The 20,549-nt window shown below is 27.0% G+C and overlaps 2 protein-coding genes and 2 long non-coding RNA genes across 6 annotated transcripts; 2 read left to right on the top strand and 2 right to left on the bottom strand.

The window, feature by feature from the left end:
- Positions 1-2,585: 2,585 nt before the first annotated feature.
- On the bottom strand, positions 2,586-11,780 carry LOC103580791 (proline dehydrogenase 1, mitochondrial). Of its 3 annotated transcripts, none has more exons than XM_053741985.1 (12): positions 11,722-11,780; positions 7,444-7,780; positions 6,060-6,268; positions 5,654-5,835; positions 5,221-5,285; positions 4,959-5,143; positions 4,256-4,430; positions 4,063-4,173; positions 3,704-3,835; positions 3,447-3,646; positions 2,933-3,021; positions 2,586-2,848 (listed from the first exon to the last, which is right to left on the bottom strand). In XM_053741985.1, the coding sequence occupies exons 2-12, from the start codon at positions 7,768-7,770 to the stop codon at positions 2,643-2,645; spliced, it is 1,881 nt and encodes a 626-aa protein (XP_053597960.1). In that variant the 5' UTR covers positions 7,771-7,780; positions 11,722-11,780; the 3' UTR covers positions 2,586-2,642. The 3 variants fall into 3 exon arrangements, with proteins under 3 accessions (XP_053597960.1, XP_008560901.1, XP_053597959.1); XM_008562679.3 differs by lacking the exon at positions 11,722-11,780 and adding an exon at positions 8,667-8,815; XM_053741984.1 differs by lacking the exon at positions 11,722-11,780 and adding an exon at positions 8,591-8,815.
- Positions 10,453-16,192, top strand: LOC103580792 (elongator complex protein 4). The gene is made up of 5 exons (XM_014442248.2): positions 10,453-10,716; positions 12,048-12,083; positions 12,621-13,357; positions 14,745-14,957; positions 15,151-16,192. The coding sequence occupies exons 1-5, from the start codon at positions 10,584-10,586 to the stop codon at positions 15,250-15,252; spliced, it is 1,221 nt and encodes a 406-aa protein (XP_014297734.1). The 5' UTR covers positions 10,453-10,583; the 3' UTR covers positions 15,253-16,192.
- Positions 16,193-16,279: 87 nt separating this feature from the next.
- Positions 16,280-18,293, bottom strand: LOC128668639 (uncharacterized). The gene is made up of 3 exons (XR_008404288.1): positions 18,279-18,293; positions 16,620-18,050; positions 16,280-16,539 (listed from the first exon to the last, which is right to left on the bottom strand). It is a non-coding gene; the product is annotated as an uncharacterized LOC128668639 (long non-coding RNA).
- On the top strand, positions 18,165-20,225 carry LOC128668640 (uncharacterized). Its single transcript, XR_008404289.1, has 2 exons — positions 18,165-18,242; positions 19,482-20,225. It is a non-coding gene; the product is annotated as an uncharacterized LOC128668640 (long non-coding RNA).
- Positions 20,226-20,549: the final 324 nt, after the last annotated feature.

Raw genomic sequence — 20,549 nt, forward strand, 5'->3', positions numbered from 1 at the left:
GGAATAACTACCGTCGAGCATCATCATCTCCATCATCATCATCAGCACCAACATCATATTCCGCAACGTGGTTCTAGTGATAAGTTAATTATGGACAGACGTAAACTCTCACATGGTGAATGAGAGAGATTTGTTCCGTCTAGCTCGTTAATATCCGCTGCCGGTAATGCAGCAGTCGGCTCTTCCTCGCTTTCCTCAACTGCGTCGATAAGTCGCCACCGTCAATTACCCTCAGTTGCTTCAGCCACGTCCTCACGCCGTTGCTCGGCTAGACGCAGCTTTAGCAGCAATGTTGCTATTATTGGTAATTTTAATAATCATAATGATAATAATTTGTCTTCGACGAGTTTTAATCAGAATTCAATTAAAAAAAATTCAACAGATGCCGTCGGTAATATTTCTGTTAGCTATTCACGTAATTCCGTCGGAGAACTGAATGATCAGTCTGCTGCGTCGATAAGGTCACCTCAATTGATTTAATAATTTTAAAAAATAACGAATCAATTGATCGATTATCGACTAGTTAGATATATTTCGATTTTTGTCAATTAAATTTTTTTTTTTTAGAATTTTTGTAAATTGAGACGAAAAAAAATTTATTATTTTTGAATCGATATTGAGTCAATTCGATAAATCGAGTATCGATTAGTGTGATAAATTATGATCGATTAGTTTGATGTATCAATTATCGATCAGTTCGATAAATCGACTGTCGATAACTTCGATACATCGATTATTGATAACGTCTATATTTCGAGTATCGATGACTTCGATATATCGATTATCAATGACTTCCATGAATCGATTGTTGATAATCGATCTTCTATAAGTCGAATATCGATAACTTCGATATATCGATTATCATTAACTTTGATAAATCGATTGTCGATAACTTCGATACATCGATAATCGATAACTTCGATACTTCGATTATCGATAACGTCTATACTTCGAGTATCGATGACTTCGATATATTGATTATCAATAATTTCCATAAATCGATTGTTGATAATCGATCTTCTATAAGTCGAATATCGATAACTTCGATATATCGATTATCATTAACTTCGATAAATCGATTGTCGATAACTTCGATACATCGATAACTTCGATACTTCGATTATTGATAACGTCTATACTTCGAGTATCGATGATTTCGATATATCGATTATCAATAACTTCGATAAATCGATTTTGATAATTGATAACTTCCATACGTCGAATATACTACACTATACTTTTCAACGGGAGTAACAAAAATTTTATGTTGTTATCGGTGTAAGTTAAAATCGATATATCGTTAAACGTAGATAAATCGATAAATCAATTGATTCGATATATTTCGATATTTTTTGCTAAATTTTGTAAAAAATGACTCAAATGAAAACTAAAAACATATAAATACTCATATTTCATGAATCGATATAAATCGATCCACATCGATTTATCGATTTAAATTTTTAATTATTCTTATATATCCCCAGTAAATTAGAACTTGAGCTAGATGGAACTACATTGTAAATTTGTATATTATTTTTCTAATATAATTTTTTAATAAAAAAAAAAATATTTGTTTTTTTTTATAAAATCGAAATTTTGAATTTAATAAAAAATAAAATAATCGTTATTCGTAAAATTTAAATATATATAAAATGTAAAAATAAAATTTTGTAACCAAAAAAAAAAAAAAATCTCAATTAAAATAGAATTAACTCACAAAAATTTTCAAAATTTCATAATTTCGGGCCACATAAAACAAGCATCGAGTTTTTTTTAAAGCTTTAGACACTGCCTACTTAAAAAAAAAATAGTGATAAAAAAAATGGAGTAAATTTATAAACATATCAGAATCTAAACACAATTTTTTTTGTCATCTCTCCAATAACTCGTGACCTATCAGAATTACGATAAAAACTTTCAATCCGTTTTTGTAGCTTATAAAATTTCCTCAAAAAGTTTTCTCTGCAGTAAAGCTCAATTTTCAAAATTCGAAAAGATACATCAACTCGAATTCTAAATTTCCCTCAAAAAGCCGATGGTTGAAATTTTCTAACCGAAATTTTCTCATTCAATTCCCCGTAACTCCTAAACTATTGACCCAACAAAAATTTTATCTAGACAAAATTTGTAGAAAATTTTGTGCTCTACAGAAAAGTATTCTTACATATTTTACGTAACTCGAAAAATTAACGAGTTATTCCCGTTACAAGAATTCGTAAAATAAATACAAGAAACAAGGCAATGGTTTTTTTATCTACGAAATTAAATATCTCGTTAAGAATTTAAGATATTGGAAATTTATATGGGACATTATTTGTTGGAAATTTTGTGTACTACAAAAAAGATTCAATACATTTTTTCGCTATCTCTAATATTTGATGAGTTATTTCAATTATAAGGTTCGAAAAACGTGAGAAAATTCTTAAGCGTAAATATTATTAATAATAATAATGATAATTGTTATTAATTATTAAGTATTGTAATTAAGTGATCGTTAATTGTAATAATAAAAGTCTGTTGGTAGTTATAAAATGAATATAAAGTATATATAATTATCTAAGATGTTTAAAAAAACAAATAAAATAATTGAAAAAAAAAAAAATATTTTATTAATACAATTATAATTTAATTTTCTTTAATTTTTATACTGGAGTGTAATGACCCTGTGGTTTGTAAAATAATTGTCTAGTACGTAGTCGTCTAATCATTTCTGTCATTATTAATTTTTTTTCTTTATTTATTTTTGAGAGGATCGCGCAGTTTTCGTGCGCACGTCGGGATAAATATGGTAGGACTTCTTTCACTGGTCCATAAGGGATGTATTTATATACTGAGTATCCTGATTGTCCTGAAAAAAAAAAAAAAAAAAAAAAAAAAAAAATTTCAAATTTTCAAAATTTTTTTACCAAATTTTTCAAAATTTTTTAGTTACCTAGTGGGAAGGTTACGTAGTCACACATTCCTAACAATTGTCCAAAACAAATGACTTTATCTTCCGGAGAAATTCCGATTTCTTTCATTCTAAAAATAAAATATGATTTTTATTTTTGAAATTTATTTTTGGAGAAAAATTAATTATAGGGTTAGATTTGTGAGTAAATTTGCTGTAGTTTGAGTACCCACATCGATATATTTAGAAAACGTTTTTACCACGGGATAAAATGGTCACTGCGCGTGACTCAAAAATTTTTGTGACTCAAAAATTTTTTTTCGAAAAAAAAAACCTGCTGGAAGTACTCAGGACGTCGAGACGAGTTAAATGAGTACCCACATTAATATATTTTGACAGAGTGCCTAAATTCCAAAATGGCGATTTTGGAAATCCTAAAAAGTCGATAAAGATGACCCGTTCAAAATATAGGCTTGTAGGTACTCATTTTACAGAAAATTTCATGCTCTATTCAAATACCCGACCCATTTTACCCTCCAAAAAATTTTTAACTTACTTTTCAATGGCAAATCTCACAGTATCTTCATTGTGAGACGCTACCATGATAGCAAACCTCTTAGGATCGATACCTTGATCCTTGTACTGTTTCATTTTCTTCAAACACTCCATCAGCGTGCGATGATAACATTCCGTAGTCGCTTCATATGTAGGATTCGTCGGGTCCGGGTATCCCATCGCTGCAGCCCTAGCCCTTTCCTACCCACCAAAATTGTATTAAAAAATCCCTTCCACTCCTTAATTTAAAAAAATTACCTGTTCGATGTACGCGCCACGGACAATTTTGGCACCAAAATAGAAATTCTGCCTTTCAGCTTGTTCTAAATCTGTCTTTACTTCATTCCACGTATCTTTTAAATACGTCTGATAAGTGTTGAATACCACAGCCTGAAAAAAAAAATTTTTATTTAAAAAAAAAAAAAAACTAGAACGGGACTCGAACCGTCGACCCTAGGGTCACGTAACCAACAAAAGCTAATTTCTCTGCATCTTAACCGATTTCACTAGTTTTTTTTTCAATATCATTAACAAGAATCTTTAGGAGTCATTTCCTTTAGTCAATTAACCAATTAACCAGTTAATTAATCGATTAATTAATCAATTAATCAACTTACTCTGTGTGTATTATATTTTCTCATCATCTCAAGGGTCAGTCGTGAAATCGCTGGTTGAAAATACGTTTGCTCTGCATCGATCATTATCCTGACATTTAATTTATCTGCAATCTAATTAATTGATTAATTAATTAATTAATTGTTAATTAATAATTAAATAATCCATGAAAATTAAGCAATGATAATAACTTACGGTCGCGATGTTATTTAACCTTCTAATCATATTACGAAACATTTCTTCTTCTTTACGGGTCAGTTGGGTCATCAGTCTGACCATCTTACCCGTTTTTATATCTGGCACTTGGAATGTCTCGCTTAATTCATAATTTTCGTTCAATATTCCACTCCAAGGAAACAAATGTATCACTCTATAAAATATGATAAAAAAAAAAAAAAAAAAAAAAAAATTGAAAAACGGTGCCAAGATTCGAACCGCGAACTTTTGAGTTACAAATAAAAGCTTAAAAGTTAAATTACTCAGTAATTATCAGAGCTAAGTAAAAAATCATAAATACCTTCTTTGTAGAGCATTAAATTTCCTACGAAATCCATTTATTCAAAATCCTTAAAAATATTTTTTTCAAAAGTTACAACGTTATAAACAAAATTCTAAAATTCTTGCGATTAATAAAACAACAAAAAAAATTTTTAAATCATCATAACTCGTAAGTTTGTGAAGTTACGTAAAAACTGATAATACCTTCTTTTGTAGGAAATTGAATGCCCTACAAAAAAGTATTGATATAAATTTTCGAAATTTTTGATATTTAAGGAGTTAATTGATCTCATAGACAAAAAAATCAAAAATGACCTGACCGAAATTCGAACCGTCGACTTACTGATTAATTAACCATGAGGAATTAATTAGTGACTAGTATTAATTGAATTAATCATACCCTTCATTATCCGATTGAATTTTATCCAAAAATTTTTGAACCGGAACTTCGTCAGTGATATGAGCGTCTTCGAATTTTTTTTTTAACACTTCCGGTGACGTATGATGAGCTAATACTGCGCCCTCGCCTCCTACTACATCAGTCATGTATTGACGCGCACGCATGATTACTTCCGATAATTGCAACTGTAATTTAATTAATCAATTAATCAGTTAATCAATCAATCGATTAATTAAATTAATTAATCATGATTAATACATACTAATAATTGTGGACGTCCTAGCGCCGTTAATTTGATAGCAATTATTCCAGTACCAACAGAAGCAGCTGCAATAATTAATTAATGATTAATAATTGATCATAAAAAGTATTAATCAGTGATAATTCGAAAAATATATGAGATAAATATATTTCGTGGGTGTTCACTGGAAAGGAAATTTGATTTCCTACAATTTTTGTCTCTTGTAAAATTTTCGTAAATTCAATCGTTGTCAAGTTATGGCCAATTAATCAGTTGTGATAGTTTCGAAAATTTAGGAATTGGTTAATGCAGACTTCATATGGCAATAACTTTTGAACTATCAACTTTAGAGTTTTTTTCAAAGAAACAAAAGTTGTAGAGCAGTAAATTTCCTTTCCAATAATAACGTATGATATTCATTTAAGTAAATTTTTAATTATAATAAATACTTTACTCGAAACGGCTTCAAGACATTTTATAAAAATGGCCATATTTCGTTCACATGAAGCCTCGTTTAAATAAAAATATGTTCGAGCAGAAGATACTTTGTATCGACGGTCAGCGAATGATTTTTCTACATGATATTTTTTAATCGTCCCCTCTTTTTTTTCGTCCCCGGCTTCGGACACCGACGCTCTGAAAATTTCCGAAAAAAATTCATTAATTATTAATAAGTACAAATATCTCATTACCTATGGACTTAAGGTAAAAAATCAATGAGACCTTTTTTGTAGGAAATTCAAAGGGCTACAAAAAAGGTTTCTTTAAATTTTTGGCTGAAGTCAATATTTAGTGAGTTAGTGGTTAAAATACGGAAAATAGTCAATTCAGGGTTAACAACAGAAAAAATGAAAACTTACTTCAGCTCTCTTCTCTCAGCTTCTTCTTGAGACAAATCTTCTTCGACAGAGTAATCGAGGATCGGTTTCACACCAAATTGACGCAATCGATCTAAAGTTGGTCTTATGTGAATTTCGTCCTCTCCAGCAACGAAGTGACCGTAAAATGTTGATTTCATTAAAAATGTAAATAATTTCTCTCCTAATACACGTTGCGCAGTTTTCATAATCTACAAAAAAAAACCGCGAAATTCAAAAAAATTAAGTATATCAAAAAAAAAATCAAAATTCGGCAGTTCAAAATTTTATTCAGACTACAAATTCAAAAAAAAAAATTTTTTTTAAACTCTTTGCCTTAACCTGAAAAATAAATTTTTAAATTTGAATCGTAAGCCCGCGAATTTATTAATGACCAACTTCTTTCACTTTCGCAGTACGCGGGTTTTATTTCTCATTAATAATTTATGATAATCAACGCATGACTATTTATGAATATATGTATAAATTATTAATATGACCTTGAATTTTTTTTTTTTTTTTTTTTTTTTTTAATTAAATTTCAAATAGTTAATTTTCCTAACGTCACTAACATTACAATTATTATTATTATTTAAACTGACACACTTTATAGCAATTTAACAATCTATTTATTCAGACGCAATATATGTCACTCGCAATAATAACAATAATAAATATTGCGCAATATTTCACGAATTTATATATATATATATAAAAAAATTATTTTTATTTATTTTAAGAAACAAAAAATCGATTGTAAAATTAATTAATTCTTTTTATTTCTTTTTTCTTTCAACAAGAAACACTTGAAGTGTCAAAAAACAGTTGTAAGACCTGCAATATTTATTTTTAAAATTAATTAGTCCGGGGTAATATGGGTCAGATTTATTTTTTTTATTAAAACTAAAAATTTCAATTATTATTTTTTTCAAACTTCAAACGGCTGTAACTCGAAAACTAATGACTTTACAGACTTTTTTAAAGAAACCAAATTTGTAGAAGATAAAATTTCCTTTCTTTTGCACACCAACAAAAGTCAATTATCTCAATTAATTAATGAGTAATCGTTAATTAACGGAATAAATAAATTTTTCCAAAAACATTCGTACTATTCTCATATTAATTATCAAATATCTCAGTAAATATATGACATAAATATATATCACACCTGACTTTTGGAAAGGAAATTTACCAGGCTACAATATTAGTCCTATGGTTAATCACCGTAAAATCAATAGTTACAAAGTTACAGTCGATTAATCACATGAAAATTTTTTCCGGCGAAATTAAAACAATCAGTCGAGGAATTAATTGATTAAATTAATTTAATAAAATCATCAGGTGACAATATTTGTCGTGGGTAAAATAAGTCAAGATAAATACTTACTTTAGCATTATTTTCAACGACGTAGTCAAAAGAACAAAATTGAAAACAAACGTAAGCACGAATTAATTCTTTCATAGTTTTGCTCTTGAAAGCAGCGACCGGGTCGCTAAATGTCAAATCTAATGGATCTATTGGTCTTTCAATATCTTTAATGATACTATCATTGTTAATATCAATTTGCGTTGCACTTGTAACTCGTACATTATCACGTGGTAATATTTGATTCAATTGACACAATCTATTTGTTGTTGAATATTTTTTTTTTCCATCAATATTTTTTTTATGTCTTAAAAAAATCGTACGTTTTATCAATCGTAAAAATGCCATTATTTTTTTACTGAAAAAAAAAAAAAATCGTTACAAAAAATTTTATTAAAAATAACTAAAGGTTGTGGGTACTCTTTTTAAAGCTCTAGAAATTCCCCATAAGCTTCTGAGGTCAAAAAATAAAAATTCATTATTTAGTAAATTATAGTTTTTTTTTTCATCCCGAATTTTTCACTTTAAACTGTGATAACTCTTAAACTATTGAGTTTATGGTATTTTTTATAAGGACCAAACTTGTAGGAAATTAAATTTCCTACGAAATTGGTCCTGAAAAAAAATACCATAGAATCAATACTTTAAGAGTTATGGGCATTTAAAGTTTAAATAAATAATAAATGATTAATGAGTGTAATTATCGTAATTAGTGTAATTGTTTGGTAAGTAATTTTTCAGTGTAATTGAGTCGAGAATTGTGAGTGCTTTCAAAAGAGTACCCACAACCTATAGTTTATTTAATTTTTTTTCCTATATATTTTATATATATTATAAATATATGAGATATACGTAATTTTAAAATATAGCTTGTGGGTACTCATTTTAAAGCTCTCACAGTTTTCTACTCAACCCAACAACAGAAATATAAAAAATAATAATTCTATCAGCACAACTGTCACGTTCACTGGGAAGATAAATTTTACGGGACAAACTTTCAAATTTTTTTACTCCCGTTAGTATAACTGAATTTATCTACCATAGAATTTCCCAATAAACTTGTTTTACAAGCTACACATCGATTTATTTGAGTATTAAAAATAATTAATATTTAAAAATTAGTATCCACAATTAGAGTAAAATAAAAATTTTTAAAAAAATTTCTTACTAAATTTAAAAAAATATAAATAAATATAAAAATTTTAAAATACGCGGGAGTGAATTCGAGTTAGTGATGATATTACCGTTCTCTCAATTCAACTGAAGTTGTAACAGCCGTTACCGAAAAAGAATTTTTTTTTTTATTTGAATTATAAATTTATTTAACAGACACTGTACACATTTACTCTTATATTCAACACTTGACTGCTAGTAAATTCTATAAAATTCTCAATAACATGTTTTTATATATATATATGTATATATATAATGGGATGATTTGATGATATAGTATATGTTTTAAAAAAAGTAGTAGGGATAAAACAGTGAACTGAATACGCAGGAGAAGATGATGAAGAAGGAGGAGGAAGAGGAAAAGTAAAACAAGATTTATTATTTGAATGGTGGGGGTAAGAAGGTAGAGAGGGAATACCGCTATTTTGTCTGGTTCTGTATATGTAATAATAATATGTGCATGTGATGTGGGTAGAATTTTATTTGATGTATAAATATTTATTTAAAAGTTCAATCGCTGGTGAGCAGTAAAAATTTTTTAATTTTTTTGGGAAAGGGTAAAATGGATGGAAGCAATGGAAAGATGGAGGGGAGACGAGAAAAATGAGTACCCACATGATGGGTTTTTTATGGGGGAGTGGTTATGGTGATTTTGGTAATGGTTTTTTTATGGGTTTTTTAGGAAAGTTTGAGTATGGGGTTGTGGGTATTCAAATTAGGGGAATTTTTATGGGGATTTTGAATATGGAAATTATTATGTTTTGGGAAAGGGTGGGAAAATTGATTATGGTGATTTTGGTAATGGTTTTTTATGGGTTTTTTTAGGAGAGTTTAAGTATGGGGTTGTGGGTATTCAAATTAGGGGAATTTTTATGGGGATTTTGAATATGGAAATTATTATGTTTTGGGAAAGGGTGGGAAAATTGATTATGGTGATTTTGGTAATGGTTTTTTTATGGGTTTTTTAGGAGAGTTTAAGTATGGGGTTGTGGGTATTCAAATTAGGGGAATTTTTATTGGGATTTTGAATATGGGAATTATTATGTTTTGGGAAAGGGTGGGAAAATTGATTATGGTGATTTTGGTAATGTTTTTTCTATGGGTTTTTTTTTAGGGGAATCGGAGTGTGGGGTTGTGGGTACTTGAATTGAAGGAATTTTTATGGGGATTATGAATATGGAAATCATAACTTATTTTTTTTTTTTTGAAAAGTTAAAATTGATGGGAGCAATATGTGATTTTGAAGTTAATAGATAATAAACAGTTTTTGGATTTTTTTTTTCACAAGTAAATTATGAAAAAAAAAAAAAAGTAAAAAAATGCACATATAGAAAATTTAAAAAACTGCATGTGCAATTTTTTTAAATATTTTTTTTTTTATAATTTATGGGTAAAAAAGAATCCAAAAGTTGTTTAACGTCAGCTAAGTTCAGTATCATGTTCAATGTCTTAAAATTTTGATTTTTTAATTTATTCTAAATTCATTATTATTATTATTATTATTATTATTATTATTATTATTATTATTATTATTATTATTATTATTATTATTATTATTATTATTATTATTATTATTATTATTATTATTATTATTATTATTATTATTATTATTATTATTATTATTATTATTATTATTATTATTATTATTATTATTATTATTATTATTATTATTATTATTTATTTATTCATTTATTTATTTATTTATTTATTTAAAAATTTGAATTTCCAGCTTTTCAAAAAAAGCGCGAATTTTAAATTTAAAAATAATAACCAACTGTCAGTACACAGAAAAAAAACTTTATTACCATGACTATTATAATTATATTTAAAATGTAAGGTTATAAGTTACTAGTTTCACGTGCATGTAAACAGTAAATACTCCAAAAACTATAAAATTCAAAAAATAATTTATATGTCTATTAAATAAATGATAAGAGATTAAAAATTTTTAAATATATTTTTTTACTATAATAATAAAAAATAGTAATATGAGTACAAATAATGATACTAATACTAAAAATATTAAAAAAACACAACCAACTATATTAGGAACCAAGCCATCATTTATAAATGCACAATTACTAATTTCAACTGGGATTCCATCACTGGATACAATTATTGGTAATTATTATTTTTTTAAATCTATTATTTATGTAATTAAGAAAATAAGGAAAATTCAATTCCAGTGGAATCTTTATGATAAAAGTAGATGTTATTAAATTTGGTATCGTTGTAAAGGTGACTTAAATTTGTGTCTTTTCATGGTTTAAACTCTTTTTTGCCAAGTGTCCAGACAATAAAATTATCGATATCATTCGAAATAAATTTAAATTACGCGGGAAAAAAAGACGCTCGTATTTATTTTCTTTAAATAAATTTATATTTTAATTATTCTCCCACTTAATTATACATCAATCCCACTCAATATATATTTATATATATTTACATATATATAGCTATTGTCTATATTATTAAGAGAGAATAAAAAAAAAAAAAGTCCATGGGATGTCTCTGCGATAATAAAAATAAAAAAAATGAAATTTGGTATCAGCGAAAAGGTCTCGAGTTAAATTTGTGCCTTTTGATAGTTTCAGATCTTTTACGCGATCGCCAGTTCAATGTCGAGACGTTTTATAAATAATTATTAATATATATATAAATTAACCGAGAAAAGATGTCGCTGCGATTTTATAAAATTAGTGAGATAAAAATAAATAAATATTTGTAGATCAGACAGTTAATTTCCGAGCGTCAATTAAAGACATCATCCCTTGGGTGAACCCTCAGAATCAAATGACTTTTGTCGTGTCTTAATCGCAGTTTATATATTTTATAAATAAAATATATCAGACGACTAATAAAAAAAATTTCACCGTTGATTTTTTTTTGGAACCCCATGATTATAAAATTATCGAAATCAATAAGTCTGGGGATTAATTACCCAATTCGTCTTATCAAACTTCAATGATAATAAAAATAAATAAAATATTCGAGTCAATCAGTAAGATTCTAAACAATTAAATTCACATATTTTACAAATTTCCTATCAATACACTGGCAGTCACATACTGACTGCAGCTGTGTCTTCTTATATTTAAATATATATAAACACATTTAAATAATTACCTCAATGAAAATTACAAAAAATAATCGGGATCTTAATTATTATCTTTAATAATTTTTCAGCCGACTCTACTTCGAGCTTCTCGTTTCTTTAAATTCATGAATTGACTAATTCCTTAATTTCTGTATCAAAATATAATTAAACTTATTTTTTATTGATAATTTGTTATTTCCATTATAAAAATTTAAAATAAATGTAATTGATTATTAAAAAAATATTAAAAAATTATTTAATGACTTCTGATAATTAACAAATGTTTGTTTTTTATTTTATTAAATACTAATGTTAATAAATATATGAGTCTAATTTTTTTTTTTTATTATTTTAGGAGGTGGATTACCGATTGGAACGATTTTATTACTAGGTAATCATCAATTATTTTAAAGTTTTATTTTTTTTTTTAATTTTTTAAGAAAAAAAAAAACAAGAAAATTCCTTTTTTTTTTTAAAAGAAAAAAATTAGCATTGATTTTAAATACTCAGAGTTAATTAGATACAAATTTTAGAAATTTTCAAACTTGGTATTGAAAACAGTTTAAATTTTACAAGAATTCATAATTTAAATTTCGCGGGAAATTTGAAATTTGTAAAACTACAAAGTTTTAAAAAACCAAGACTCAGATTTTCAAATGCGGATTTCACTTTCATTCAAAATTTAAAGAAAACACTTTCTACTGATTATTTAAAATTTATAACCTAATTTTTATTTTTTTATTTTGAAAATCGAAATTTAAATATTTTCATTTTCGCGCCTTTTTTTTAAATTAAAAAAAAATTGATAGTAAAAAAATTTGAATATTTTTTGAATTTCGCGCCCTTTTCGAAAATTCAAATTATAAATTTTCAAAATTTATTTTAAATTCACGTCAGATAATTTAATTTTCACAATTTAAATTTCCAGAGGAAGATAAGTATGGGAACAATGCAAAGACAATCTTAAAATATTTTTTCGCTGAAGGCTGTGTCGCAAAACACAATTTATTTGTCGCCTCACAAGATTTCCCGCCCGATAAATTTATCGCTGACTTACCGGCAGTAATAGGCCCTGACGACAAATCTGCTTTACCTACGGGATTTTCTGTTGTACCGACAGCTGGATCTGCTGTACCGACACCTCCTCAGTCGGTAAGAGACGCAGACCGGATGAAAATCGCGTGGCGATACGAGCACATGAAAGCCAACGATTCGCTGGCCAGCAAAAGCAAAAATTCAAAATACAACAGCGACTTTGGGCACTATTACGATCTGACCAAAACGATGGACAAAAATTTGATCGATAGAAATAAAATATTTTACTGGAATGATGATATTGATAATCATGGTGATAAATATCGAATGGGGTTCAAAAACAATCGATATGTCGATCTATTGAAAAATCTGCAGCAGAAATTAAAGGCGGGAGAATTCTACGTTACCGACAAACCAAAGCTGAGAAACATTATGAGGATCGGGATCCATCGACTGGGATCGAGATTGTGGCTTAATGATGATGGTGATGCTGATGATGATGATGATGATGATGATGATGATGATCGAAAAGATTCCGGAGATTTGATAAGATTTTTGTACTGCTTCAGATCGTTACTTAGAAATTGTTACGCTGTAGGAGTGATTACTGTACCTGATATTTTTGAAGATGTAAGATTTTTTTCAATCGATACATATGTAAAATTTGAAACATCGATAATCGATATCTCGAAATAAGATTATCGATTAATCGATTACAGAAACTAACATATCGAATTTATTACTATACCGATTGAGAATTGACGAATTCAATAATTACATTGTCACATTTTGTCTTACAATCGATTTCGATAATCGATTAATCGAATTTTCATCGATCGATCAATCGAATTTTGATAGATCGATTACTAATTTGTTTTAAATGATAAAATTAACATATTTTTTGCTCAAAAAGATTTATCGTGATACATCGATTAATTAATCGATTATCGAATTAATAATCGATATGTATAAAATTCTGTTAGCATTGAAATAAATGACATACGTTTTATCATTTAAAAGACGAATTTATTCATAAATCGATAGATCGATTTCTAAATCGATACATCGAATGTATTAAAAATGTATCGATTGATCGAATTTTGATTTACATCAAACAACAATAAAATCATTAAATTGATCTATTGATTCATAAAACGATACATCGATATTAAAAAATCGATATATCGATATTTAAAAATTGATATATCGATATTTTAAAATCAATATTCAAAAATCGATGTATTGATTTGTTCACATAAAATACAATAAATTTTAATTTTACTCTAAAATCGATATCTCACAATCTGTACAACAATAAATCGATTTTTAAATCGATGTATCGATGATTGATTCGATGTATCGATTATCAATTCAGTGTATCGATACATGAATTTTTTTTGACAATGAATAAGTCGATGAATTTAATCATTGAATCGATACATCGTAATCGATATATCGATCAAAAAGTCGATATATCGATATTTAAAAATCGATAAATCGATTGTTCCACAAAAAATACAGAAAATTTTGATTTTACTGTGGAATCGATATCTCACAATCTGTACAACAATAAATCGATTTTTTAATCGATATATCGATTATTGATTCGATGTATCGATTATTAATTCGATGTATCGATACATGAATTTTTTTTACAATCAATAAGTCGATGAATTTAATCATTGAATCGATACATCGTAATCGATATATCGATCAAAAAGTCGATATATCGATATTTAAAAATCGATATATCGATTTTTCCACAAAAAATACAGAATATTTAGATTTTACTGTGGAATCGATATCTCACAATCTGTACAACAATAAATCGATTTTTTAATCGATATATCGATTATTAATTCGATGTATCAATACATAAATTTTTTTTTACAATCAATAAATCGATGGATTCCATAATTAAATCGATATATCGTAATCGATTGATCGATAAAAAAATCGATATATCGAAATTTTTTATTGAATTTTTAAACTAAATTTTCTTTTTCTCATTTTTAAGGACACGATAATGAAAAGAATAGAAAATTTATCAGATACGGCGATAGCCTTAGAATCATTTGCCGGCTCATCAAAAGAAACAAATCCTATTTTTAAAGATTACCACGGATTGCTTCACGTTAAAAAATTATCAGCGATAAATACTCTAGCGTCTCATTGTCCAGAGTCTTACGACCTTGCTTTTAAAATGCGACGGAAAAAATTCGTCATCGAGGTAATTACAAAAATTAATTACACTTTTCATTTATTTCAATTTCCGTTCTAATTATTATTATTATTATTATTATTATTATTATTATTATTATTATTGTTATTATTATTATTATTATTATTATTATTATTATTATTATTATTATTATTATTATTATTATTATTATTAATGGTATTGTTGTCGCCTCTTCAATCAGATTCTTCATTTACCACCGGATTTTGGTGACGACGATAAAAATGATGACAATAAAATCATTCCTGGATTTGGTTGTGGATCATCAAAACTTCTAGATTTTTAATATTAATAATAAATTATTAATTACTTAATTAATTTATGTATATATTATTTACTAATAAAATTACTTTATAAAAAATATCATATTTTATTAGCTCGTAAAATTTCCTCTCAAACGAGTACCCACATGCCAGACTTCAAATTTTAAAAAATATGATACCTTATGATTAATATATAACATTTATTAATCAAAATATTGTTCGATAAAAACCATAGGATGTTGGTACTCATTTTTTTCAGGTCATTACGACCAAATCAGGTCTGATGTCAGATTTAAAATAAAAAAAAATCATTAATCATTTCCGGAATAAACAAAAATCATTTGTTTTTTTTTTTTAAATGATTTCATTGGATAGCTGCGAAAAAATCCGTTGAAATGAGTACCAACAACCCTTACTTTTTTTTTAGTCGATTAACGTCATTAATCATCATTAATTAATTTGCATTAAACAATTTTAGAAATCAGTTATGAATTATTGGTACTCATTTTTTATGAATTCGTTGTCAATTCTTCACAGTATTTGGAGTAAGGACGAAATATTTTTTTTTATTAATGATTAATTAGTCATGATTAATCATTAATTATGATTAATAGTCATGAATTTTCATAAAAAGTTTGTTATGCTAACTGTCGATTGACAGACTTACTAAACGATAATCTTAAAAACTATGAATATTTTCATTAATCATTAATCATTTTTGATAAAAAAAAATACTGCGCATTAATCATTAATAAAAATTATTAATTACGATTAATCTCAATTATTAAAAAAACAAAAATTAATTACTACGTCACAGTACTCGATTTAGAAGTCTTTCAACAAAAAATACAACGCACACTAAAAATGAAACGCAAAAAATATATCATTAATCGTAAAACATTAATCATTAATAAATATCATTAATCTCAATTTCTATAAAAAAAAAATAATTACTACGTCGTTATACTTGTTTTAAAGGTCTTTTAACAAACTACACAACGGTCACTACAAATAAAACGCAAAAAAAAATCATTAATCATTAATCATTAATTAAAATTAATCAGAAAAAAATTTTATTTAAAGTACATCATGTTGGTACTCATTTTAAAGGAAATTTCATTTCCTAAACAGAAATACGTATAAAAATACATATTTATTTTTTTTTATTTTATTTTATTTTTTTTTTTGATAAATTATATGTTTCGCATTGAATAGACCACTGGTTTAACATCTGGGTCGACTTGGCATGAGCCAGAAAACCACCACGAGCATTTCAATCCCCAACAACATTGGTCAGCGACCCCATAGCACTGAAAAAGTGAATTGCTTATTAATAAATTAAATTTTATTTAAAAAAAAAAAATGATAATAATAAATTAAATTCAAATACCGTAGAGCCGTAAGAAGAACAACTTTCAACCATAGCAAAGTGGTCAATCATCAAAATAATGATGGCAAATGCAAGTAAAATAATGAAATTTACTTTAAACATTTTTTTTTTTTTATATTAGCGAAAAAAAATTTTTTACAGAAACTCACTTCCGTTAAACTGCTGCCGGTTTACTGATAAATTTTATCTAATGGTGATTACTTTTATACCTTAAGAGAGATTCAAAATAACTTTAATTACATCTCCCGAGGCCGTGGGATTACCGGAAATTAAAAAAAAAGAAGAACGTACCGTTTTTTTTTTTTTTTTTTTTTTTTTTTTATCAAAAAATTATATTTCGTCACCAAAAAGTTATAAAAAAAAATTAAATGGTTTAATTAAGAGATCGCTTTACTACGTAATATAATTTTTAAGCTCATTGACCCGTTATTTTATTATAAAATTTTTAGTTATCGATATTTGGTCTTTATTCTTAAAAAATAATAATAGAAGAAAATTTTATTTTTTATTTTTTAAATCGATGGCGGTAAAATCACATGAAATTTTTTTTCGTATTTTGAATGAAAAGTATTGATTTCGATTCAACTAAACAGAAGATATCGTGTCAATGTAATCGACTGTTATTTGTAAACTAAATGTAAAATATTAAAAATTTGTGGAAATGAAAATAACTGGAATTTCTAGAAAACATGGTATTGTGATGGTCGATGTGTTTTTTCGGCAATCGTTTATTCGCTATGAGTGTGACTGCAGCGCCAGACAAAATATGAACTATGGGAGGCTGTCAGAGTATGTTTTTATACGTATGTCAATAGCAAGAAACATAAAAATAAATAAATGTTATAAATAATAGTAAAAAAAAAAGTTGTAAAAAATATGTGACAGTTTTATAGTAATTGCAGTTTTGTTTTTTAGCTAAACGGACCATCAATAAGTAAGTATAATGATAAAAAATAAAAAAGATTGCAGTAAGCATTTAGGTTAAGTTGTTTGAAATTCATATCAAAGTCAAAATATGATACTAAGGAAAAAATCAAAATGAAAAATAAATAATTAAATAATAACAAAATAAATACTTTCACGTGTGCTTGCTTACAATTTCAGTAATCATAGCCTCCCGTAACTCCGAAAGTAACCACTGCAAACGCTTCAGTCAATTTGATTTCCCCTACCATGGCTTCACTCAGAGCGAATACAGATCTTATCGCTAGATCTGGAAACTATAATTTCAGCCCTTATATGCAATGTATGAGTGTACAAAACGCATTCCATAAATATTTATGTTTAGTCGTAAAGTTGTCTTTGAATGGTGACGCTGCAATAGTTTGATTAATAAATTACAGTTGAGCCGATAGTATGCAATAATGAAGATTACACACGGAAAGATTAGAACCCAAGTGGTTACTGTTCTGCACCCGACTTAGTACGGTTCTAGAAAAAAATGAAAGAAAATTGAGTTAGCACCCGACTGAGTGATGTGCGCACACGAATCAGTCAGGTTCTGCACAGTAACCAGTGTGGTGCTGCACCACAATCGGAGTACAGTAACCAGTCTGGTGCCGCACATGAATGACTCGGGTGCAGCACACGAATAAGTACACTGATAGAAGGATTTGTTTAGGAGTAATAAATTGATTTATTAAATTTTTCTCAACTGACTTTTTTGGATTTAACAAATATTTAGTAATTATTAACAATATTTATTATAATGAAATAAGTAACTTCTTTATTATTAAGAAATATTTTTAATGCTAACAAAGTCTTATTAACATAAAAGAAATATTTGTTAGCACCAAACAAGGCTTGTTAATATTTAATAAATATTTCTTAGACGAATTTGTCGGTAGAGGGCTACACACGAGCCTGTAGTGGTGTACACGTATTAAAAGAGCTATATGTGTGTGTCGTTGCGACGTCATATTGTTTACTCCGTTCTAGCTTGCATTGTTGGTTAAACGTAACCTACAACTGAAGCTCTCATATACTTAAATAATATTTATATCAGACGTGTTTTGTAAATTGTCATCCATATTATAACTATGAAAATATGGAAGCCTTGTTAATTTTATTCAGTTCAATTTTAATCAAATATAAAACCATTAAAAACACATGTACTATCAAACGGATTTTATGTTATTTCTCAGCGTAGTTTAATATAAGAAATTTTAATTTGTTTATTCTAGTTATAGTGTTAATTACTATGAAATTGTATTTTGAAATTAAAAGAACAGAAAATTTTATACGATGGTTGTTTTAGTTATTTTTGTTTATAAATATAAATATTAATGAATGTGTGTAGCTGCATGCAAAAACATATATAGATATATATTCTTGAACTGTGTGATTTTATGAATTAAATTTTAATAAATAAGTTAATAGATAATTTCTTAAATATAAAAAAAAAATTTGTTCAAATAATAAAAAATATATTAAATATAAAATATTCATTTATTAATTATTAAAAAGTGATTCATTAAATGTTAAAAAGTGATTTATTAAATACTAATAAATCATTTTTTAAATGGAAAGAAATCGTTTATTAAATATTAACAAATCGTTTATTAGATGCTAAGAAATATTTATTAAATACAAAAAAATGATGTTTAAGAAATGGTTTGTTAAATATTAATAAATATTTCTTAAATAAAGCTCCGTTAAGAAATAATTTGTTAAATATTAACAAATCTTTTTTAATACTAAGAAATCCTTCTATCAGTGTAATGTCTTGAGAATTCTCAGCCGAAGATTTTCGAGCACACTACTGACTAATGTGTGTCACACGAATAGTTACGGTTCCGCACCGTAACCATTCGGGTGCTGCACGCGAGTCAGTATGGTCTGAGATTGTAAAATTTCTTTCAGATGCTTAGCAAGTGTGTGTGAAAAGAATACGTAAATTTAGTCGTCTTAATTATTATTTAATATTTATCTACATTCAGTATTCAATACCGCCAAGTTTCTCAGAAAGTTTGGCGCCAGTATGGAGCCGCAACTGGAATGCAAGTTTCTGAGAAAATTGAACGAAAATTTACCGTCAACTTATGATTGCCAACTTTTGCAAGCAACTTTTGCCACCAACTTTCTCAGAAAGTGACCGAATAAAATCGAACAACGAGGAAATTACGACCTGATTGATTTTGATCATTTGGGGCCCAGTTACATGTTCACTGAAGCGGTTTTACTGTGGGGCTTGTTTATCTTTGGAATTAAAGTTCTCTTTCATAAGCATTCGAAAATTTCCAGACAAATCAAAATGCGCCGATATTTTAGGAACAAAATTTCTGTAAGATCGCAGCCGAGAATCATTTTCTTTTCCGGGCGAATGGTTCTCTCAAACAATCGCAATCGGGCTTAAATAAAAAAATAATAAATTAAACATTCGGGCTGAGAAAACAACCGAAAAAACCGAAATCTAAAAATCTCATAGTACTTTATCGCAAAAATGTTGTTCTGAATTTTTAAATTTTCGAGTGTGTGTTGATTTGTCATCACCAGTTATTTGCGACTGAAATTATGTCATAAATTAAATTGATACTTGTTGTGAATTGTTACCTACTACTTGATATGTATCAATTATTCTAATTCATAAATAAAAATTTCATTGAGGACTTATTTTTTTCTTTGAGTGATAGGTCAAAAATAAAATTTTTACTGGGAATTTTTCGTAGTTTTTCCTCTGTGAGGATTTTCACTTTTTTTTCATTACAAAATAAACGCGCGGTATGTTTTTTTAATAATTTTCACAAATTTTCTTATCGAAAAACATTTATTTAAAAAAAAACGATCGATTTCCAATTTTTGAAAAATAAAAAAAAAATTTCTTTCATTTCCCAATAAATAAAAAAATTTCGTTAAAAAAAAAAACTCAATTTTTTTAATTAAATTAATTTTTTCAATTTTACAGAGCTCAGTAATTTTTTACACCCAAAA

Source organism: Microplitis demolitor, chromosome 9 (genome assembly GCF_026212275.2).
Source record: "Microplitis demolitor isolate Queensland-Clemson2020A chromosome 9, iyMicDemo2.1a, whole genome shotgun sequence".
Classification (NCBI taxonomy): domain Eukaryota; kingdom Metazoa; phylum Arthropoda; class Insecta; order Hymenoptera; family Braconidae; genus Microplitis; species Microplitis demolitor.